The sequence below is a fragment of the Lissotriton helveticus genome, chromosome 1_1, assembly GCF_964261635.1.
Source record: "Lissotriton helveticus chromosome 1_1, aLisHel1.1, whole genome shotgun sequence".
In the NCBI taxonomy this organism is placed as follows: Eukaryota; Metazoa; Chordata; class Amphibia; order Caudata; family Salamandridae; genus Lissotriton; species Lissotriton helveticus.
In genome coordinates this window covers 1109736662-1109761681 of record NC_136057.1, presented here as the reverse complement: position 1 = coordinate 1109761681, position 25020 = coordinate 1109736662, and the positions used below count along the sequence as shown (strand labels likewise).

Here is a 25020-nt window from a genome sequence, read left to right as displayed (position 1 = left end):
ATAAATTTGGATCCCCTAGGTTCTTCAAGAGGGTACGTCTGAAGGTTCTAAGGACAGCTTTGGAGACTTGGTGTAGGCTCAGGCATGGATGGGGCATTGGATACTATTCTGATTATGCCCCTATATGGGACGGCCCAGGGACCCCGGGCTGCTTGCAGGATGGCTTGGCACTGCCGATAAAGAGGGCCAGTGTCAAAATCTGGTCTGAGTTGTTGGACAGTGGGGGGATACTCCCCTGGGATTATCTGAGAGCTAAGATTGGCACCGGGCTCTCAAGATTTAAATACATACAGTTAACATCATGGTATGAGGCGGAAAAGCGGGAGATAAGCGGAAACTGGGAGATTGAAGACTTGTTGCAAGAGACAAGCCCACTGAATAAGGAAATATCTATTTGGTATAACAGTCTGCTAGATGCCGAAGACCATAAGACCCCCGCTTCTGTAGCAGTGTGGACAGGATCCCCACTTGGACCATCAGCAGACCTTCTGTATGAACCCTCACTGAAGACCCTGTACAGATCAGTTAAACCTGCCTGCCTAAAGAAAAATCACTTTTTTGTTATTAATAGACTCTACTACACCCCGGCAAAAATTGCAAAGTTTGCTCCTTTTCCCGTTCCTAAATGCCCTAGATGCGCAGAACCCTTAGCAAATGACTTACATATTTTCTATGAGTGCTCAGCACTCACAAGATACTGGGCTGAGGTAGGGGACAACTTACTGGGCATATTTAATACCAACATTGAGATCAATATACAACTGGTATTTTTTGGAGACGATGGTCAACTCAGCCAGAATCTTTCGCAGAAAGATAGGGGCCTATTACTGAATTTGATACTGCTGGCAAGAAGGGAAGTGTGTAAGAGGTGGAAGGATGCCCTACCTCCGCAAAGGGAGGAATGGCTCAAAGCTGCATTTGCTATGGCGCGACTAGAGTACGATGGAGCGGAAGATAAAATCTTGAATATCTGGCACCCCTTGGTGAGCTGGGGCAAGGACTTAAGATTATTGTAACATCATTGGTCTTATGATTACACCAGGGTCCCATACAAAACAATGGGACTGGTCGGATGACCCAAGCGAGTGCGGTAAGCCGTAGGGGCGACCAGTAACGAAGGCGGCTTCATAAGACCCGCAGAGGCTTGTCAGGTGAGATGAGGACCAAAAAGAAAAAAAAAAAAAAAAAAAAAAAAAGAGTTCGTAGCCCCCAGCTTCTCCTAGTAACACGTCATTGCTAGTTTTCGCGCACCATTAGGTTAGAGGTCCCGGCTCCTTAGGTAGCCCCCTCCAATGTTTCCGCCCATTCCTGACATATTCTGTTACGTTTTGCATCACATGTCTAAGTAAACTCCCAGTTACACCTCTTATTTCTGTTATCTCTCGCGACTGCTACGCGTCACGCCTTCTACTCCACCTACTGTTACGCCCACTGCAATGTAATGCTATGTGTTTGCGCTATGTATATAAGTCAATGTTTTGTTATTAAATGTCAGCGCGCTCATCCCAGACCTAGCCCCAGCAGCTGCTGGGCCTCTTTTCCCCTGCTGGGCCCCAGTTGTCCTGCTGGGCCCTGTCATTCTGTTCCTATGCAGGTTGTCCTGATCCTGTCCTTATGCTGTAATAAACCTGCAGAAACTCCTACTACCTCGAATCTTGACTCTTATTTTATTGAGCTATCTGTTATGCTATAAGTCTAGTCAAAAATAGGGTATTATTTATTTATTTACCACACTGGACAGGCACACCCCCGTACTGGCACAAAACCGCGCATGATGGCGAAACTCAGGGAAGTGATGTCTAACCTAGGGGTTGTTGACGTGTGGCGACAGCGCCATCCCCTACAAAAATTGTATACCTGTTACACTCCGACACATAATACTCATAGTAGACTGGATAGGGTCCTCGCTGCGAATATTGATGTGTCCCTCTCCCTGACGGTCACCCACCAGGCCCGTTTCTTGTCGGACCACTCCCCAGTGACATGCGTGGCACAGTGGCTCGCCCAGCCCTCCCGTCCTCGGACCTGGAGGATGCCAGTAGACCTATTACAGGACCAAGTAGGGAAAGCCCATGTGGAGACAGCTCTTACTGACTATCTGGAGTTGAACTGGGGTGAAGCTGACGTGTCCTATGCGGTCAAATGGGATGCCATGAAAGCGATGGTGCGCGGCGCGTGTATGGGCCTGGCCTATGGTGTGCGGAAGCAGTTGTTCCGAGATCTGTATAAAGCGGAGGATCGCCTGCGAAGCTGCCAGATTATTTCAGACCCCGATGACTCGGATTTAGAGTCGGAGAGGTCGGCCAGGGAGGAGGTCCAGGACATACTGACCAGGCTAGATAAGTACACTCTGGGTCAGTATCGTCAGCGCCTACATCGCGAAGGGGACAAAGCCGGGAGATTGCTGGCCTGGATCCTTAGGAGGGAATTTGCTCCGGAGCGGATAGCTGCTCTGCGCAACCCTGCGGGGGACCTGGTGCACTCGGAGGCGGGTATTCTGGGGGTCCTACAAGCCCACCTGCAAGTGGTTTATGCGGCGGACCCCTCGGTGACGGAGTCCGCCTCTCAGGCTTACCTTCGGGGATTGCCCCTCCGGACTTTATCGGAGGAAGCAGCGAAGGAGTTGGAGGTGACCCTTTCGCTCCATGAGATCAAGGTCGCATTGGCCAGTCTACCGCGGGCCAAGACCCCTGGAGGGGATGGGTTCCCGCCGGAATTTTATCAGGCGTTTGGGGAGGCCTTGGCCCCCCGGCTCCTGCAGGTTTATGAGGAGGCACTGGAGTGTGCCGCCCTCCCGCCTGCTATGAATCAGGGTGAGGTGTGCATGATTCTCAAGCCTGGAGGCGACAGCTGCGACCCTGCAGCGTATCGGCCCATTACTCTGATCAATACTGATGCTAAAATCCTCACGAAAGTGTTAGCCAATCGCCTGGCGCCGCACATGGCGCACCTGGTGCATCAGGATCAGTGCGGATTCATTCCGGGCCGCAACACTGCGATGAAACTCAGACGCCTGAACCATATTCTCCATGAAGTACGTGATAGGCTGGATCCCCAGGTCCTTGTCTCCATAGATTTGGCCAAGGCGTTCGACACAGTAAATTGAGGGTACCTACTGGAAGTGCTCCATCGGGTGGGTCTGGGCCCCATCTTCTGTAACTGGATCCGGATCCTTTATGGGAAACCTCGAGCTAGGGTTCGACTCAGCGCTGCGCGATCGGACGACTGGCCACTGGGCAGGGGCACGCGGCAGGGGTGCCCCCTCTCGCCGCTGCTCTTCGCCTTGGCAATTGAGCCATTGGCGGTCCTCGTGAGGATGGAAATGGTGCAGTGGGGCATCAGGGTGGGGGACACCGTCAATGTGGTCTCCCTGTACGCAGATGATGCTTTGTTTTACTTAACGTCCCCGAGCGAGTCGCTGCCGCTTTTACTACGGCTATTGGATCGTTTCGGCGCGGCCTCGGGTCTGCGGATTAATCCTGGCAAGTCCCTCATTTTCCCCTTGGCGGGTTATGGCCTCGACCAGCGGGCAAACCTCCCACACCTGGGACTGCGATGGGAACTAGATGCCTTCCGGTATTTGGGGATCCAGGTGGCATCGTCGGACGACCAGTTGCTGGCCCGCAATGCTGGGCGCGTGGTGCGCTCACTTCAGCAGTCAGTCTTGTTCTGGAACACACTTCCGCTTTCCCTCATGGGACGATTGGCGGTGGCTAAAATGGTAATGCTCCCGCGACTGCTAAACGTCCTACAAAATTCGCTGTGCCCGATCCCGCCAGGTCTGTTCCGCACGCTTGATTCATTACTTACGTCACTACTCTGGGCAGGCAAGCGCAGTCGAGTTGCTTTGCGCACTGTCGTCCGAAGTCGGGAGGAGGGAGGTCTGGAGGCTCCGAGATTCGACCTGTACTATTACGCGGCACAACTTCAACCAGCTGCACGCTGGTTCGCCGGCACAGCGAATTGGGAACTGAACCTTTTGGCGGGTAGGGCGGATGAGGAGGCTCTCCAGGTAGCACTGATGCAAGGGATGGGAGCGGATGCGTCTTTACCTTATGTGGTGAGGCACACTGCAGGGATTTGGCAGAGATTCGTAGAGAGAATCCTTAGACGGGCCCCTTTCCATAGGGAATTACCGGTGTGGATTCTAGCGCCTGTGGTGTCGATGGAAGAACATATGTCCTTCCGAACCTGGAGGGAGGGTGGCTGCGAAACCCTGGCAGACCTGTACCCAGATGACTCATTTGTAACCTTTGAGGGGGCTGCGGAGGCCTTTGGCTTGACGGAGGGGCATTACCTGCATTATAGGGGACTGCAGGCCATGGCGCGGGTGACCTGGCCGCAGTTCCGGGAGGCGCCCCCGGTGTCACACACCCTTAACATCCTCCTTTCCTGTGGCAAAGGCCGACGGCTGATCGCGTTGTTGTATTCAGCTATGCGCAGGGACTCGGATCCACCAGTCTCCCCGGCCTGGGCTGCATGGGAGGCGGATCTCGGTGTCGCCCTGGAGCCTGACCAACGCAAACGGATCGGGACATTGACCCGTACGGTATCATGTAATGCACGGTTCAAGCTCATTCATTTCAATTTTATGCACCGCACCTATATGACCCCGATATCCTTACGCCGCATCTCAAATGACAGACGGGACGACTGCCCTAGATGTGGAATGGGTGGAGCGGGATTTCTCCATCTGGCCTGGGAGTGCCCTTCTGGGGGCAGGTGGTAAGGCGCATCCGGAGGATCACGGGTCTCCGAATCGCCATGGATCCACTACATTGTCTGTTGGCCCTGGTACCCAAGCCTAAAAAAAGAAAGTTGTCCTATAAGCTGTTGCAGCTATTATTGGTGCTGGCAAGGCGCAAGGTGGCTATCACCTGGATGGGCAGTCGGGCCCCGGAGCTTTCATTCTGGCTTAGAGATTTTAAGGAATGGTCACTGGCGGAGGAAACACATATGCAACACACACGTAGGGATAAGAAGCTACAGGAGGATCTGTTGGCATGGCGCATGATGTGTGCTGTGGGGTCTGGAGATAGTGACTCGGATGCCACCAGCGCTGACCTGTTCACCCCGCAGGGGTCGGACTCCGGGGAAGAGGTGGTTGGGAGTGGGGATGATGGGGCTGCTGTGTGCTAGTGTCTTGCAAGTACCGCGCGCCTAACCTCTGTAAATATGTGATTTGCTCTGAGTCCTAAATGGACCTGTGCTTGATTTTGATTTGACAAATGCGCTCGGATGGGCCCTGCTCACCTGAACGGAATGTATATGCCTGTGTTCTCACTATGCCAAGTTTGTAGGGGAGGGACATTTTTTTGTTATTCCTGAATTCTTTTGAATTTTCTTCTTGTCCAATGTTTCCAAACGACGAACAAGAACAAAAAAAGAAAAAAAAGTGATGATGTACTTTCACCTGGCCGTATAACCGGCATGTTTATTGTCTTATCATGACTACGGAGTCCGTGTATCTGGTACCATACTGCCGCCCGGCCTCCGGGATGTGGGCTGAATGGCTGTGTTCTGTTGGTTAGCGCCCGGGCCCTCGACTCAAGGAGGAGCCATGTACGGACATACCCCGATGTTTGTTTTTGCATCACACTCAAAATAAAGTATTGAAAAAAAAAAAGAAATATATGTCAGTACTGCAGTTTTAAATTAAATAGAGCAACTACAAAACATACCTGAATGGGTTCTTGCTGTTTAAATACAGGTCCAAGTTCAGGTAGAATAAGCTTTATATATTCCTCTTTTGTGCATTCCTCAGCAATCAGCAGAACATTAGGCAAAACAAAGGGCACCATATCAGGATTGACGAATTCAGAGGTCAATGAAGGCAAAATACGCTGCACTACGACACGCTATAAAATATAAGTCAGCAAGAATTAGTGATGGGTCAGGCAGTCACTATTTCCATTGATACGTATGAAAAAAGTAACATACTAACAATATTTCATTGAATAAAAATAGTACCAAAGAATGAATGTATTTAAATTGAAAGTAGCTAGGTTGCATCTATTCTGTTATAAATTCTAAGTAATGCATGTAAATGATAAATGTTAACTATGGTATTTATTAAACAGAAATTTATTTTTTCTGTACACATTCCAACTAAATAAGATCTTCCCAAAGAGTCAACTGCACAAGTTTATAGCACCACATTGGTTTATAAATAATTCTTCATGCCTCAGGACCAGCTTGGAGATTGGGCATCCACATTTGACAGTCCTGGAGGGAGCTACATTGGGGTGCTACCTTAAATGTTGTGTCGGGAACGAGCTCAGCTAAAGAGCAGCTTTACTACATGACAGCACCAATATTCTCAAATTGTAGGTCAAAAGTAAGTATGGCCCACATTTTGTAGATTGATGCTGTTGTGGGTTGCTTGCCAGTAAACACTAGTAGTCTTTATCCGTAATTCTTCGAACTAGTCAGCTGCCAGTCAGCACTGATGCTGCATGGTTCGGTGTGCTGTAGGGCTGCCAGCTACATACACAGATTTTCTGTATGGTATTCGATTTTTCTGGGGTTAAATGTAAATGTAAATGTAGTGTACTTGTATAGCGCATGAATCGACCCCAGCTGGGGTATCTCGGCGCTTGTACGAATACCGCTGTGGAACCCTTCCTGGCTTTTCCCTGTGCAGTGCCCACTCCTAGGCACCCCCAAGGTGAAGCCAGGCATCCTAGCGTTGTGGGGGCCGTTGTGGAGATTAAGCAAGCTATTGCTCAGAGTTGCAGAGTAGGACCCATGATTAGAATAGGCATCGAGGCGAGAATGATCAGGTCAGAGGTAATTAACCCAAGACCCGCCGAGGCGGGAACTGAACCCTGGTCCCGGGCTAGACCTCTGCATCAGGGTCTGCCACTCTAACCATTGAGCCACACTTCTCCACCTTTCCCAACCGAGTATGTATTAAAGAGTATTTTTTTCTGATTATTTTTTTTGGCTTCTTCACCATGAAGTCTCTCTAAAATTATGAGCAAATGACTGGCAGTTTTTTTGTATTTGTATGCAATGTTGGTTTTTGAAATGCCAATAAATAAAAACAAAACAAAAAAAGTCTCTAAAATGTCTTATACTAGGGAACATCAAGAGGCATCTATGGCAGAAAACACAAATGGTGATGTATTGTAAAACAGAGTTTTGTGACAATCAATTCTTTGCATTTTTGCTGGTGGTCTCTAACAGGAATAAATGAAGCAAAAGCGTGGTACATGAAACGTAATAAATACACAGCAATGAAGTGAAGTATGCAGCGGCACCTCAGGTACCTGCCTAATTAAGAACATTTTAAGATACGAAATTGGATGGTCTTCAATACTGATCTGATTTCCAAACCACCTATCTGGGGGAAAAAATGTATCCAAAATAATATTTTTAAAACATATACAAGAGCTTCGGACATGTATAACATATTGGAGAGTGCATTATTTTTAAGACAGGTCTTGAAGTCCATTTACCTTCTACAGGATTTGTACATGATTAACCCAAGAGTCACACTGCAAACCATTGAAGTCTACATACAATAAGGACCACTGAACGGGTTTGCTTTCTAAAATTTTTGTACTGTCTCTTTATATTTGTATTAGAAAAGACACACCTTCGGTAGTTTTGGTAGAACTTTCGGCAATCCTTTGAAAAACTGCGATTTCTGAAGATTATCTCTTTGGAATAATGTATCAAAATACTGCAGAGTGTTTGCACCAACATCATCAAAGAATGGAATCTAGTAAAAATAAAGATTGAAAACATAACTAAAACAAATGATTTTAAAAGTTCACTCTTTTCCAAACATAATTGTGCAGGAAAAAAAAGTAAAAGACGTGCACATAATATGTTAATTAAAGTACTAAAATAACGTGGTTTAACTATTACAAAAAGTAAATGGGTCTCTATGCTGGCAAAAGATGTCTAGTCTGTAATCAATGACAATCTGGCATAGAACATTAGTTTGATCCTGGAATGTATAAGAGAATGCATACTGAAAAATGCATAAATGTATGTGAAAGGAAACATGGATTCCAGAGGTGTCAAACCTAGATTCTGGTGGGATGGGTTTCCAAGATATCCAGAGAAGATGACATTACACATTATGAAGCTAAAATCCTTTACATGGAGATTATTTGAAATTTTAAATTGAGCTTACCCTCTTGGGCCTGAGTCGGACAATCCCTAGAGAGCCTCTAAGCATTACAAAATACATTGCCTTAATATTTGAAATAAACGTTGAAACATGAATCTGATGGGCTTCAAGGATAAATTTGAGAAGCACATGGACTGAAATCATTAGAAAAGTATAGCAATGTCTACCAACTCACTGATATCTCCTTCTACTCGATCATGAGACCATTCCCAGACATTTTACACAGCACACTGCATAAATGTGTTCACAAATGCATTCCCCCTTCCCACCTTGAAGTCAGTCAAGAGTACCATCTACTTCACTAATTTCCTAATTGTTCACCACCTGATCCTTCTTGGCTTATCCGCTTTATATTACCGAGTTTAAAAAAGCTGACTGGGGGCGAGGACTCGCTACTGATGGAGTGAGACGCACGCCGTGAGAGCTCCGGGCCGCCGCCGCTGTAACAAGCTATTTAAGTGGTCCTAAGGTCACGGGGGTGCCTCGGAAGGGGGTATCTGTGCAGCGGAGGCGATCAAAAGTTTACCTGGAGACCTGCTATCCCTCCGATCCAAATGGCAGTGGTGGGCGCGGTGCCGGCGGGGAGGCGCCCTGGCCCTCGTCGGAGTGGCAGCCATTTTGGAATCCTCTGCCCTGAACACTCCGGGAGATCGGTTCTTCCTCCAAAATCTGTGCCTGCGCTGCGTTGTAGATCCTCAGAAGGGACCCCGGTCGCCAGTAGCCTGTGTGACCCCCATCTTGGGCCTACGCCATCCTCAACTTACATGAGACCTAAACGGCGGCCAAAATGCTCGGGTGAGGGCACCCCACACCCGGCTGGGACTCAGGTACTTTCCCGCTGACTTCGCGTGAAGCTGCACACTGGGGGAGACTCACAAGAGACACTCCCTTCCCGTGCCCTGTCCGGCCGCCATCTTCGATTCCCGCCATGCTGACCCATCGTGGGGCCTGCGCTTCATCTCCAGCACCCAGGCGACATCTACCTATGTGGGCCCCGGGAACCACCGGTTAACGCCACTGGATACACTGGGCTCACTGTTAAAGAACATTGGGCGTTACCTGCTAGTGTCTCGACCGGGGACAGGATGCTGGGTGTCTGGGGCATCTCTGGACCCTGGGGGTTTGCGGATCAGGCTGGGGCCTCCTAACTACTTCCACACCGCGCAGGAAAGCGCACCTCTGTACTGGAGGCCTGGGGTGATGACCCGGGGGCCGGAGCGCATCTAGTCAACCTTTCCAGCAAATCACGGCCACGCAGCCCTCGCCTCTGTCTAGGACCTCTGCTGCCAGACTGTGGGATCTGTTACCCCAGCCTGCTCACCCACTGGGGCACCGTGATTGAGCTGAAGTACCCGGTGAGTGAAGTTGTGTGTCGTTGCTGGACTGTTCCCTGGGGGAGGTAGACATCATATCTTGCCATCACGAGTGCCATTGTGGACTCCGGCGGCTCCCTGGGACACCTTAGAGAGAGCTTCCGCTTGGCCCCACATCAGCTCCCGAGCCAGCTATCCAACCCGCCTGGGTGACCCTCATTGTGTGTCCTGGTAAAGGAGTTGTGATCTCGAACACCTACCTGGCTTGTACCCTGTTCTCCCAGCGGCCCATCCCTAATCATACTTCAGTCTCTCCCGAACGGCCGGCAGAATGTCTAGGGGGGTTTGATGGGGTGCCCCTCAGTAGCCCACGCGTCCCGTCATTTTTCCTGGCCTTGGCCTCAACAGCCTTGTGTCCCTGTTGGCTAAATTAACCTGCTCACTTGGAACAGTCAGTAATTGGATCTGAGACTACGCTTTTATGCCTGGGTCCCTTACACTTTGCATGACATTCTGAGGGGACATCACCCGCATGCGAACCGGGAAGGAACACTCGGCACCCCCTAAAGATAACCCGGTCACAGCTCTGTGGAACAAGACAGGACAAGCCCCTGCAGAAGGTATGGCATCATCGACTGGGGGCCCCTCGAAACCTGTCACTCAGACTTTCATGACCAACTTCTTGCAAGAACTTAAATCCCAAATTGGGTCTCTTAGGACGAAGGTTCAGGCATGCGTCAAAGAACTCCGAAGAGATGTGACGGAGCTCGGAGGGAGAGTAGACGACATTGAGAGGACAGTCGACGCCCGCTCGGAGGATCAGCAACGTCTATGGCAGCGCCTGACAACCCTAGAAGAACAACACAGAGTTGCAGATTAAAAAAGAAGATTTGGAAAACGGGGGCGCCGTAACAACTTGCGCCTGCGGGGGTCCCATTGGGGCAGAAGGCTCAGATATCATGACTTTCATGGCGGACCTGCTCCAGGATATCATAGGGGACGAGGATGGATCCCCGCTGGCCCTGGACCGGGCGCACCGCGTGTCTGGCAGAACTGGATGCCCTGGCCTCATCCCATACATCTTGACCCGGGTCCATTTCTTCACAGAGAAGGAGGCCATCCTCAAGGCGGCAAGAGACAAAGCATAGCTCACCTTCAAGGACACACCCATCCAACTGTTCCAAGATCTTGCACCCACAACACTCCGCCGTCGTAGGGATTTTCAACCCATAACTGACAAGCAGCGGGGGTTAGGTATACGCTACCAGTGGGGACATCCGTTTGCACTTATATTTCAGTGGGAGTCCAAACGCCGGGTGATGTGATCCTTCCGAGAGACAGCCCAGCTGGTCCAGAGATCAGACACGCCTCCCGCTAGTTCCACGCATCTGCCTGCCCGGTCTTGTGAACCCATAAAACCTCAATGTTACACCGCCCCAGACGTCTTCCCCCTCCGGGAGCTTGCAACTCATCTCAAGAGAAACAGGACATAATTCAGCACATTCGTTCCTTGGAAGGTAGACACTCATCCTCAAGCTCTCAACCCTCTGAAAAGTAGTGATCAAGCGCATTTAGCAGCAGCCTATTGTCTTCACACTCCTTGCTAAGGTCATACAGAGGTGGGACAGATCTCACACCCCCCTAAATCTATGGTTACTTTTTGACAGGACTGCACACCGGTGGCGGAGCCGGACAGGGCTCCTAGATGCCGTTAATGTTACTTAGTGACCCACCACCCCTCCTATTCCTCGGAGAGTGACATCTCTGGAATGGCCGGGGCCACTGTGCCTGGCTTACTCTCGGACTAGAATAGGTCTTGTTGGCCCTGTTAGCCATTGTTATGGTTGAATAACATGATCTCTTTAATTTGCTTTCTTCTCTTTCTATTCTCGCTCTTCTCTCCTTTCTTTTCTTCCTTCTCACTTTTTTGTCGCCTGCTCTGAGGGAGGAGGGCTCTGATACAAATGACAACGAGAGGTCTGATACAGAGAGGGGGAGGGGGACGGGGACAAAATAGCTCTCCCTAGGGTGGCGTCGGTCCATGGGTCAATGTGACAGATTTTACTTGTGGTGGTCAACCGGGGTGGTTGGACAAAGAATGGGGGGGGGAGATGATGCCCACTAGGCCATGTTATTTCCAGGTGACAGCTTTTCAATGTAGATTGTTTCCACTATGACTTCTGTACCCTGCCTGAAATTGGTATCTCTGAATGCAAAAGGTCTTAACTCCCCTAATAAGCGGCATCAAACCTGGCACTATCTCATACAACAGAATCCGGAAGTTAGCTTCCTCCAAGAGAACCACCTGTTGAATGCAACACCTGTCACATGGTTCACCCGAAATATCCCCTTTACTACTGGGCATCTGCAACAACCAAAACAGCTGGGGTGGCCATCTTGTGCAGGGCTGGCATACGTCAGGGGGATTCCAAGGAGGTGTGTGGCAAGGATGGTAGGTTCCTCAAGCTCGAGATTCGGGTGGGAACACGAACACTCTCCATCTGTAACAGATACGCCCCCCAATCGGGCACAAGACGTCTACATCTGGGACACTCTGCAGGAACACTTAACATCTAAGGATAAACAGCTTATTCTCGGGGCGACTTTAATTTGGTCTGGGACGTGAGATTGGACCGTAGCGGGGGCTCGTTTCGTGGAACAGAGGCTATGTCTGGCTCTTTGAAAAAACAATTGATGGAACTTGCCTTACAGACATTTGCCGTTACCACTCCCCAGACACACTGGACTATTCCTACTATTCACACGTTCACCGATCCTATTCCCGCATAGATTATCTCTTCGTATCTCACCCTCTTCTATACAACACCCTTTTGGCAACCATGTCTGACATTTCTATTTCGGACCATGCCCATGTGGAACTCCTACTGCAGGAACATACCTCTACCCGCCCTCACCCTCCCCACTGGAGACTCCCTCCCCGGATCCTCTGGGACCCCGTAGATGTGGCTGAGTTACGCGAAGCGATCACTTCTTATTTTGTGACCAATGATATACCCGAAACCCCTTTCCCAGTTGTTTGGGATGCCTTTAAAGCCACAATCCGGGGCCACATCACCTCCATTGTGATTGCCCGAGCCCGGGAGGCTCGCTTATTCGAGGACAACCTGTCCCGGGACATAAAAGCGCTGGAAAAACTAGATCAGGAACAGCCTTTGGCTATCCACAAGCGACGCCTGGCCGTGGCACGTGGCCAATTACAGCCCACAGGACTAATGAGGGCTCCTGGCGCTGGAACAGTGTTATTACGGCGGGGGTGATAAGATAGGCACGGTCCTGGCTCGATATCTTCGAAAACGCACCGCTAAGGCCCACATTACTAAACTTAAATTAGAGGGCGGCACATAGGCCACTATGGAAACTGCCAAACTGACGGCCTTCAATAACAATTATTTAGCACTCTACGAGCACGAGCCCCCCAACCCTAAACAGATCCAAGCAGCACTGGGGGAATGCAACTGGTCCCCGATTATTAGTTACCATGCTTAATTACTCGTGGAGCCGCTTACACTGGAAGAACTCACGGGCGCGCTCAAGGACCTTCCTCTTGGAAAATCTCCGGGGCCGGACTGCCTTCCGGTTGCCTTCTACCGCACATTTACCTCACAACTCCAGGGGCACCTACTACACCTGTTTAACTCTTTCTCCGACATTAAGGGGCCTTCCCCCTCTATGGCTATGGCTGATATTGCATTGATCGCCAAACCAGGGAAAGACCAAGCGCTATGTTCCTCTTTTCGCCCCATCATGCTACTAAATACAGACCTTAAATTGTACAGCAAGATCCTGGCCAACTGACGAGACACACACCTACCTGGGCTCATTGAGCCAGATCAAGTAGGGTTTATCCGGCACCGACAGGGCGCTGACAATGTGCTGCGCGTTGCACATCTGTTGGGAAGGCCCGCCATTGGAATATACCTGCGTGCTTGCTCTCACTTGATGCGAAAAATGCTTTTGACCGGGTAGATTGGGCCTTCCTTCGGGCAGTCCTGTAAAAGATAGGTTTGGGACGTCACATGATCGCCCATATTATGGCTCCACATACCTTCCCCCAAGCCCAGGTGCGGGCCCCTTCTCTATCCACAGGGGCACAAGACAGGGGTGCCCTCTAGCACCTCTGTTGTTCGCCTTGGTTGTTGCACGCCACCAGCAACGATTCCCAGTTTGAAAGCAAGAAATCTTTAGATGGGTTACAGTAACAATTGACTTCTGCTGTAGCAAGGCCAGTAGACAGCTCAGAAGGACAGTCTCAGTCCACTCTACAATAGGGATGGTGGCTTCGTCAGCACTCTGTGCTGGAGCATCATTGGTGGATGTAGTAAAATGGAAGAGCAGACACACCTTTACAAAACACTACTGCTTGAAAGAGGTAGCAGACATAGACACAGATGTGGGGCAAGCAGTTCTGTGCTCTTTAAATAAGACAAGCATATCTACTGCAGCCCTACTTCCACACTGTGTATGTATAAACTGAACATACAGCTTTCTAGTCTGCTTCAAAGCTTGTTAATATTCGAAAGATCCGATGATGGAGAGGATAATAAAAGGTACTTACCTGGGGAGGAGCTTGGCGGGCATCCGAGATGGCCGCGTGAGCACAGCGCTCTCCGGACCCCCGCCACTCCCGGCATGATATCCTGAACATATCCTGACTTTTCACGAGGATTTGTGTAGAGGACGCTGGGCTGATCTTCCTGGAACTTTCGGAATTTGATTCTGACCCGGGGTGCCGGAGTTACGGTGATTCGAACTTTTGGGATCCGCCCTTGAGGTACGCCCGGGACTGGGTGAGGCTCTGTGGCCGTCTTGGAGTTGAACAACAGCGGCAGGGGGATTGGACTTGTGGGTCCCCCTCCTAAGTTTCGGTTTCAATTCTGCCTCAGAATGAGACATCTGGCAGGGGAGTCTGGCCTGGGTTGGGTCCGGGGCACGAGACGGCTGTCGGGCCTTTGGCTGGCTTATTCTCCTATCTGATTGGCTCTATCCTGGTGGTACCCTTTTGGCGGCTCTTTGATCCCGAAGCCTTATTTTCCTGTGCCCATTCCATCGAGCCTGGTGAATCTCTTTGTGACGCAGTTTCCAACATGGCGGGCAGAGGGGACCGAGAGACACGGAAGACCAAGACACCCCTGCGCGGGGGCCCGGTCCAGTCTAACGTTATGGACCGTTACACCCACTCGAAGGGGTCCCCCGGCACCGCCCTGCCCGGTCCAAGTGCTGCTGACCACATCGTGGACGCGTCAACGGAGCCGTCCTTGCAGGACATCATGGGCGCCATTTCTGGCATGAGGGAGACGATAGGCCAACAATATGAGGCCTTGGCCCACAAAATCGACACCGTGGCCATTGATGTGAACTTGATTCGAGCCGACCTATCGAAAACCAATGAGAAGGTGAAATCATTGGATCTCAAGTCATCCAGCCTCACGGCGGACGTCTCGGAGATACAGACGGAGATTGGTAATCTCCGTAGGGTGAACGATTTCATGACCCGGCGCTTGGAGGACTTTGAGAACAGGGCACGTCGCTGTAATGTGCGCGTCGTTGGCGTTCCGGAGAATCCAGAACCTCACTCTGTTGATCTCCTGGTTGAGGACCTGATCCACAACTATCTCTCTCCGTCTGGACTGAGTAAATTTTTCGCAGTAGAGCGTGCCCGTCGAGTTCCGGGGGGCCAGGGTAAGCCAGGTGCCCCGCCGAGGCCTATTGTTGCGAAACTCTTCCATTATAGGGATCGGGACGCTATCCTGCAAGCATCACGTGTGAAGGGCCCGGTGGCCTTTGAGAACGCCACAGTGAACTTTTATCCGGACTTTTCTCAACAGGTCCAGAAACAGCGTATGGGCTTCCGTGGTGTCAAGAAGCGTCTTCGGGACATGGAGTTACGCTACGCTATGCTGTTTCCGACCAGGCTGCGAGTGGAGTACAATGACCGAACCTTTTTCTTTGATCGGCCAGATTCTGTGAACGACTGGCTGGACTCTCTGCCTGGCCGACCTCCTGCGACTGAGTCCGACGCCCACCCGGGTGGTGCTGAGGGTGGTGTGGAGAGCTGAACAATTCGTCTACGCCTGGGCCCTCGTATAGAGTAAACTCTTCCGGGATTCTATGCCTAAGTGCCTCTACTGTTTGTGTGTTTTCCTCGTTATCTGTCTTGATCGGGGTGGCGGGTGGGCCAGAGCCTTTCCTCCTCCGGGGTCTTTTTGTAGAATGGGGGTTCTTGGGCGACAGGCACACTGCATGTTGGGGTGGCTTTTTAGCATTTTGCAGGGGTGCAGGGTGGGGGGTGTTTTCTTGATTGTTGGGGGGTGGGTGGTTGGGAAGTTCGATGTTTGTGTGTTATGTTCTCAAGGCGACTTTATCTTGCTACTGATGGTTTTTATGTCATGCTCATGGAGGAGGGGTTTCGGCGTTGCTGTGTGGGACGGGGGGTAGCGGTTTGAGGTTTGTTTCGTGGAATGTTAATGGTCTGGGGGATCGTATTAAGCGGAGTGTGGTGTTGAAATGTTTACGACGTTTATCTCCAGATATTGTTTTTCTGCAGGAGACTCATTTGGTGGGCAATACTTGTCGTGCGATGAATAGGTGGGGCTAACGCCTTGCCGCACATTCGGGGTTTACCACGGGTTCCAGGGGGGTGGGTATCCTTGTTCGGGCTTCCCTCCCCCTAGCTATTGATGATGTAATCCTTGATGATCCGGGGCGATATGCTGTCCTCGTGGGTCGTTATGAGGGTCGTACCCTCTCCTTGTTTGCTGTTTATGTGCCCCCCGGCCTACAGACTTCTACCTTTTCCGATTTGGGCCGTGTTTTGTTGGACCTCCCTAATAGTACTCTCTTCATTGCAGGTGACTTTAATTCTGTGTTCTCCGGTCTACACGATCGCCACCCCCCTAGGGATACTCCTTCGGCCCAACAGTGGCTGGGTGGGTTTCTGGACACGTTTGGCTTGGTGGATTGCTGGAGGCTTATGCATCCTACTCAGCTTCAATACACTTTCCACTCTGGGGCCCATGGGAGTTTGTCTAGACTGGATTATTTCCTGATGCCTGCGGCCCAGTCGCCGGCGGTGCGTGAGATTAGACACCTCCCCCGGGGCATTTCCGATCATTCTCCGCTCTGGCTTTGTTTTGAGATGGGGGTGGAGGCGGCAGGCCGGGTTGCTCCTATTAACCCATGGTACCTTACCTCCCCCGAGACCCGCAACCTTTTGATTAAGTCTTTGGACGCCTATTTTTTAGACAACGAGGGTTCCGTTTCCTCTGCGATATCCCTGTGGGAGGCCTTTAAGACAGTGATTCGTGGACAGGCCCTTTCCCTTATTGTTGAATCCAAGAGGGCGAGGGATCGGGAGGTGGTGGACCTCGAGAGGGAGATTGCTGAAAGGGAGGCTGCCTTAGAGTCGGAAGTCACATCTGATAAACTCCATGCCCTGGGTCTGAAACAATTTGCTTATAAGTCTTTGGTCACGGATGCGGCCAAACAGATGTTCCGGGAGCAACAGGGTCGTCTGTATGATGTGGGGGACAAAGCGGGCAAATTATTGGCGTGGTTGGATAAGAAGGAGAGGGCGAATCGTGTGGTGCCCGTGATTCAATCATCGAATGGTGTGAGAGTGACGGACCCGATTGGAATAGTTGCATGTTTTGCTGAGTATTTTCGTGTGGTTTATACCCCTGTGTCTGGACGGGATGTTGCTGACTCTCGCCTTCTGTTGCGCGATATAGCTTTGCCCAGTGTCTCCGATTTAGACTGGAAATCGTTGGAGTCCCCTTTTACTACTGACGAGATAGCTACTGCCATTCGCTCACTCCGTTCGGGCAAAGCCTTGGGCCCGAACGGGTTGCCAATTGAACTGTACTAGCTACGTCCTGATAAGGTGGCGCCCTATCTTCGCGACATGTTTTTGGAGTCCCGGGAACGGGGTGTTCTCCCGTATGATCAGCGTCTGGCTACGATAGTCGTAATTCCCAAGGACGGTAAACCGCGGGACCTTTGTTCGTCTTATAGGCCCATTTCCTTGTTAAACGTTGAGCCCAAGGTCCTGGCTAAGCTCCTGGCGACCCGCCTCTTGACGGTCATTAGTGACTTGGTTCATCCGGATCAATCCGGATTTATCCCACATCGCAACACGGCTCTTAACCTACGTCGTCTCCACGGTGCTGTTGCGAGGGCGGGGCTTCTGACGGAACCGGCCATTTTGGCCTCGTTGGATGCCTCGATGGCTTTTGACACTGTGGAGTGGCCCTATCTTTGGGCTGCTCTTGAAAAATTTGGTTTTGGTCCTGAGTTTATCGGTTGGGTGAAGTTGTTATACGCTGAACCCTTAGCGCAGGTAGTGGTGAACGGTAGAGTTTCTGCCCCCTTCTGCCTTGGTAGGGGGACCCGTCAGGGTTGCCCCTTGTCTCCGTTGCATTTTGCGCTCGCCCTGAAACCGTTAGCTGCGTGGCTTCGATGGGAGCCTTCACTCAAAGGGATCCGTTGGTCACCGGACTTTGAGGACCGCGTCTCACTTTACGCGGATGACATTCTTTTATATCTTACTTCCCCGCGTAAATTTCTAAATGTTTTATTTGATGTTCTTACCTCGTTTGGAGCTAACTCGGGCCTAGTTATTAATTGGGCTAAGTCCTGCGTGTATGTTCTTTCGGGTGTTTTGCCCCCATTGCCGGACAGATTTCCTATCCAGGTGGTCCAGTCTGGCTTCCAGTATTTGGGGATCTTTATTACGCTGGACTCCTCACTCCGATTCAAGCGCAATCTCCTCCCCCCGCTTCTTAGACTGCGACTAGATGTGGCCCGTTGGCGTAAGCTGCCCCTGTCGCCTCTGGGCAGGGCAGCCCTTTTTAAAATGATGTCCTTGCCGCGGTTCCTCTACGCACTTCAGAATTCTTATGACGACGTTCCCGCTACCTATTTCCGAGAGAACGAGAGTCTTCAAAGACAACTGATCTGGGACGGGCGTCCACGTATTGCCCTTGCGAAACTCACCATCCCTTGGTATGACGGGGGCATGGCGCTCCCCGACATCAAGAGATATTACTGGGCTGCCCAGCTGTCTGCCATCAACCACGCGATGTATTCACCGGGTCGGGATCCGGCCTTTGAGATGGATAGGCTCCAGCTGCCGGGTGGGGACTTTAATAGAGCGCTTTATTCTAGATCGGCCGGGCGCCATCTTGTGGGCCCGTCCAGGATCGCAGTCACTGTGTGGCGCGCCGCGCATGTGAGTTTGGGCTGGGAGAATCGATTGACACTGGCGACGCCGCTTTATGCCTCTGAACGTTTGGGGTGTCTCTGGTCTACTAAGGGATTCGACCGCTGGGATATGATTGGGATATGTAAGGTGGGTGATGTCTGTGCGAAAGGTAGCGTGAAGTCATTCCAGACCCTTAAGGCAGAATACGACTTGAGTGATAGAGAGTTTTTTCGGTATCTGCAGGTCCGGCATGCCCTGGCCTCAGTTCTAACTCCTGGTGTGACCCTGCCCGAGTCTTCCCCCCTTGAAGATCGTATACTAGATGGACACCTGCCTGATAGTACTATCTCTCTTATTTATAAAAAATTGATTCATAGTCGCGCCGACCTGTTGGTCCGCCTTAGGGAGCTGTGGGTCGGTAACGGATTGGAATTAGATGACGAGGATTGGCAGTCAGCACTCTCTTCTCCTAAGGAGGTAGCCATTCCCGCCCGTCTTCGTTTGGTGCAACTTAAGATCCTCCACCGCGTGTATGTGACTGGTCCGCGCCTGGTTGTAATGGGTTTTTCCCCGGATGGCTTATGTAAGCGTGGCTGTGGGATGAGTGCTACCTTTATGCATATACTTTGGGAATGCCCGTTGGTGGCGGCCTACTGGATTGATGTACTTGATGTGATAACTGTCGTGACTGGTGTTGCCCTGCGGCCTGAGGCCCGACGATGTCTGTTGAACGTGTGGGAACCTACCGATTATTCTGTGGCCCAGACCAGATGGGCAACCTTGGGGTACATTGTCGCGAAGCGGGACATTGCGCAACTTTGGGGCGCATCCAGACCTCCGGACGTTTCGGTGTGGGAGGATAACATGGACTGGTCCATGTTTCGAGAGAAGACCGTCTATGTGGCTAGGGGCAGACCCAGGGCGTGGACTAAAATTTGAGGTCAGTGGAATGCATATCGTGGAGACATTTGTACCCCTCCCTTGGTTGACACATCCGATGTTACCCTGTCTCCCTAGGCTGACGTTCCCGAAATCTTTCATTCTCTTTTCAAGATTTTCCTGTCCTCCCTGCTGCCCTCCCCCCCCCCCCCCCCCCCCCCCCCGGCCTTGCCGAGTCTCATTGATTTACATTTATCTTCCTGATTAGTGTACTTCCCCTCTGTCATCTGGGCTGACGTGATTGCTACATTCGCCTTGTTTTGGTTTGTTATTTTAATGTTTACGACAAAAAACTGTTGTGTCCTGTCATATGTTTTGTGCAATATTTAATCTGTGATTTGGGCCTGGCCACGGAGATTACTGTTTACTACATGGTACGTGCTTTGCGAATTAGCGGCCAGCCCGTGTGGTTGTAGGCCCATCTCTGTATTTTTATCTGATTGCTCAATAAAAGTTTTTAACCCAAAAAAAAAAAAAAGGTACTTACCTGTATGTGTAGTTGTCCAGTATCTGTATCTTTGACCCCTCCCCTTCCAGAGTAGATGTCCATCTACATTATGTGTTAATACACATTTGTTCAACAGTTGTGCATGTAATCTAAGGTGAGACGGCCTCTAGAAGGGGTGAGGCTTAGCACACTTATCTCAGTGACTTGAGTTTGGGTATTTTCAATGAGGGGCTGTGCTAAAAATGTTATAAGGCCTTTCCGGTAGGGAGTGCTGTATAGGTAGGCAGGCAGTGCCGTATGCTGCTATTATAAAATTACAGTGTGACTTCCACATCAACAACCGGAAATGATTCAATGCTGGAGAATTAAAGCTTGAAGGGTGGAATTTTCCAAGCTTTGGAATAAGTGTGAATGAACTGATAACTGAAGCACAGTGGGATCTGTGTAAGTGAAATGAGAAGGGTATAACGTTGCAGTCTGTTACAAAATACAACAAAAAGCAAGCAGGATGTCAGGCAGTGCAAGGTGAAGGATTTACCTGTATGAAATTGGGGGGAGGGGGAGAGGCTGATTATGTATATATATATGTCTTGGAGTCACGGAACGCTGAAATTACTGCCTGGTAGTGGAAAGCAGACCGGAGATATTGAGGGAGCCCTTGAAACACGCGGAGGGGGAAATTTTTAGTTGTTTCCCATGAGGGATAGAGGAGGAGGAGGTGACGTTAAGGGAGTTCTGATTTGTTACCTTTGTCTCAAGTTGTAAAGCGCTCTGATATCCTTCTGGATCAAGTTTGCGCTATATAAAACTTTATAAATAAAAAAATAAATAAAATACTTTCCTACATATCTATTCATAGTTTTAGCGGTGGCACACTGCTGTGTTCTTGAGTAAACAGTTACTTGTTTTAAAGAATACGTCTTCTCATTTATCATTCCTTAACGGACAGCTCTGACAATCTGCATTTGCTATTAAATTATGGATGACCACTGAACTATTCTTCCTCAATGCCAAATTGACCATAAGCCCCCATACAACCAAACTCTGGTAGCTCATTCAGTCAGACCAAGAACCAAGGTCAAAAGCTCAGGAGCCTGCTGCAAATCCAACGTGACCCTTGGCGCCAAATGTAATCCTATGGTTTACAAATTCAATCCCGAAAATGGTATACTTTTATTTATCCTCCTTTGAGCCTGACATATGTACACGGGTTTATGCTAAAGAAAACAGAATAAGTGGTTGTTTATATTTTGTGGATGGTGGTCACCCATGGCTGACCAATGTTTAATCAGTAAAACAAGTGGGACTAAAGAAAATATCAAGAAATTACCAATTAATGTAGAAATTTCCGATATGCAAACAACACATTTTTACAATATAAATTCAACATGAGTAAAGAATGGAAAAACACTGGCAGTTGCTTCAATAATCACATTGTGAGGAGTCAGACCGTACCTTAGATACCCTTCACTGTTTAAAATAAAATACAGTACTAAACCCTTCAAGACACTCCATTGATCTGAAGAGAAAATACATGAAACATTCAAAAGAGGTAGTTCTTTTACGACCAAGGGATCTCAGTTTTCAAACGCATGCCTCATTGTTTTCAGCATAGGAGCCAATAACACAAAAAAAGCACAAAAAAAGAATCCTTTCTTAATCCTATATGCACCCACACATTACAGAAAGAAAGTGTCTTAAAGTGATTCCGTTCGGAGAGAGGCACTACATAGTATTCTATTAATTCCATGTTACTATCAACAATGACACTATTAGCTACACTTACTTTTGACATCTGATCAGCATCTGGTCTGACTGCTGGGGTTACATTTAAAAGAAGTTTTAAGTGTTCTCTAACTTCTTCTGGGATATTCAAAAAAACACTTGAACTTAAACGACTCAGCTGTGGAAAAAAATTAAATGACATGAATGTAAGCAAATGCTTCTGTTCGAAATTGCAGTTTTGATCATTCATCATTACATAAACTGGCACAAAAAGAAGAAATGTCAAAAGTCAAACTAAAATTACATATTTTTAAAAGCTGTTTATTGGTTTTCTTATACAAATGTAATTCTTTGTCTTGTGCAGATGTATTGCTTTCTTTTACATTGCATCATTAGACGTGTAAGCCAAGTTTTGAAGCAGATTATATACAGATTATACATTTGAACTTCAACAATATATAATGGTCATGTGCTTTTTCGTTTATCTTGTACTAATCTTGATTAGTTTGGCTCTGGTCTATTTGTATTGCCTGTGTTGTTAGGTTAGAATACTGTATGATGGTGGCACCTATTTGCCCCATTAACTGATCTATGTGAGCGTCTTGGATCCCTATTCAACCATTTACCTCCCATGGCATTCAGATTCTACAGGGTTTATTCCTTTCCCTGCTCCTTCTGAACCTTGAAAACTGCTTGGTCCTAATCCCATTAACAGTCTATTGGTCTGCGCCTCACTCCCATTATTTCTATTGGTCTGCGCCTCACTCCCATTATTTCGTCCCAATGCAAGTGCGATACTAGACCAATAGTCTATTGCCTTCTTCCATTCATTGTTCGGAGGCAGTCCGACCCCTTCCAATGTAAGACTACGTTTTAAGACTATGGCCAGATCTAGGAACGTGTTGCCTACTTTGTTCCATCAGGGACGAGGGAAGATTTTTGTAGTTACTTTATCCGAGAATCTATGTACCAGGTGCAAGAAACCTGCTTCTGGACAGGAAGATTAGTGTGCTAATGCCAAGTATTCTGTTAGACCTTTTTGGAGTCATATATGTTTTATAAAAATAATTACATTGTCTGTGCTTGAACCTTGTGTTCCCGGATACCTTATGAACATATTCAAGGGTCCTTTTTCATTCAGTTTCATTTAGTTTCCTCCTTCGGGAGTCCTACCATTTGTTCCTTAAGTCCGATAGGTTACGTTTACTCACTGATGGGAGAGCTCAGTGGATCTTGGTTACCAATTTGCAGCTACCCACTTTTGAAGAGAGCTGGTGCAATGCCTCATGTGTTTTAGGTTCCATTTTCCCTCGCCATCACCTCTATTGTCCTGTTCAGAGAACTGAGGCACATTTCATGACATCCTCGTAATCTAGGAGGCCGATACGGATTCAACCATGCATTTCTTAATGTGACTTAACTATCGCAATGTCAATCTTAAGTTTAAGCTCACTCGCAGAGATGAACGTGTGTTTCTAGATGTGACAGTAACCTAAAATTAGCCTACTGACAAGAACCACATGTTAAAATATGACAGTTTCCATCACAAGCCGTTGAGAGAATATCTTCCCTATGGCCAATTTTTATGTCACAGAAGGAACTGCAGTAAACTAGAGGACTTTCAGAGACAGGCAGAAACTACCTCAAAAAGATTATTGAGAGATCATTTAAAAGAGCAAGGAATCCGAATCGAGAGGGCTTATTGGAATCCACACAATGGACTGAAGAGGACAAACTATTGGTCTGTGTGACTACATGTAAATCCAGCGTCGAACCAGGGAAGAACAACATTAATAAAATCTTGCACATACTCAATATAGGCTTCCTGAAATGGGGGAAAACATTAATTTTTCACAAACTGGGTATTAGACTAAGGGGTAGTCTAATACACACCAGAGAACAATTGAGAATACCAACAAAGGACAAGACACCAACTTTATAGAATTTACCATGAGTGGTAGGCCACATCGCCTATGGACAATGTAGCGGGTATCACCTCAAAAGCCCTACAAAAACCATAGATTTGGGCCTATAGAAAACATGGAAATTAATCACACACTAAATGTAATTCTTCACAGGTGATTTACATGATAGAATGCCCTTGGGGTCTAAGATATGGGTATGACCATGCGAAAAATCAAAACTGGTATCTACGAGGACTGCAGAAACTTGAGATGTGCCTAAGGCCCAACAAAATATCTAGCCATTTCATAACAGAGGGCCAAACCATAAAGGATCTTAAGTGGGTAGTTATTGAACAGTTGGAACCACATGTAAACAATGCTGAAAGAATTTTGCATGAGAAGTAAAAACACATGATTTATTTATTGAAAACAATACAGAAGGTTTAAATGATTACATTCCTTAGGGGTCTATACAAAGTTAACATCATGAGGACAAATAAAGGGGCTGAAGAACCTGAAGAATTAATCAAAATGAGTCCCTAGTCTTGACCACCACTGCATGTCAACATCCTAATTGAGCACACAATAATCCATTCCACTCTTGAAGGATTTTAGAAATTTGATAACACTATGAATGAATTAATAAAAGCCTCTAAGGTGCATGATCTTAAGCTTAGCATAGAAGATAAAAGGCAATGTGAATGTTCAACTATCAAAGGCATGGTTTCACCTCCTAGAAAGATTCCCAGTTTATTTGTCCTTCCGAGATGAATTCCAGAAAGACAGTGACCCTGTTGTTTTCTATTGTCACAGGGTCTGCTTGTGTAGGGCACCCAATGGAGAGGGCCTGAACAGAACCTCCTGGGCTCGCTCAACAGAGAAAAACGTGAACTGCTTGTGCCCAAATTCAGTATCAACTAACCAGTCTTCTAGGAAGAGCTGCACGCTGGGGCATTTAGAAAGTTCCGGCAGCCCAACAATACAAATGTTATTCCAAGGCAAGTGGCCTTCCACATCTTTGACCCCCAGTCTCAGCTGCTGGAGGGTTTTAATTTGTGCATGTGTGTTTGTAACAGAGGGGTGAAGGATGGCCATGGCAGATTCGTTCTCATCCATCCATTGGGCTCAATCATGGTTTCGATGTGCAGTATTGCCGTCAGAATCTCTGAGAACATTCCCCTAGTTCATGTAAAATATGCTCGGCTGTAATGGTGTGCTGAGAGCATGCGGCTCCTGAACTATGGCGGTTCGCCCTGTGTCCTCCAGGGGGGAAAAGGTGTAGGTTTGCCATCCGTAGGTTTTCCCATCTTGGGAAGTTACTATGCTGT

The 25020-nt window shown here is 48.8% G+C and overlaps 1 protein-coding gene across 3 annotated transcripts in view; it reads right to left on the bottom strand.

Moving 5' to 3' along the window:
- Positions 1-25020, bottom strand: part of SCYL2 (SCY1 like pseudokinase 2) — a 366719-nt gene that overhangs the window by 228019 nt on the left and 113680 nt on the right. For all 3 annotated transcript variants that reach the window (XM_078678675.1, XM_078678685.1, XM_078678690.1), the window contains 3 exons: positions 21850-21966; positions 7601-7726; positions 5682-5858 (listed from right to left, as the gene is read on the bottom strand). In XM_078678675.1, coding sequence (XP_078534801.1) covers positions 5682-5858; positions 7601-7726; positions 21850-21966 — 420 coding nt within the window. The remainder of the gene's footprint in view (positions 1-5681; positions 5859-7600; positions 7727-21849; positions 21967-25020) is intronic.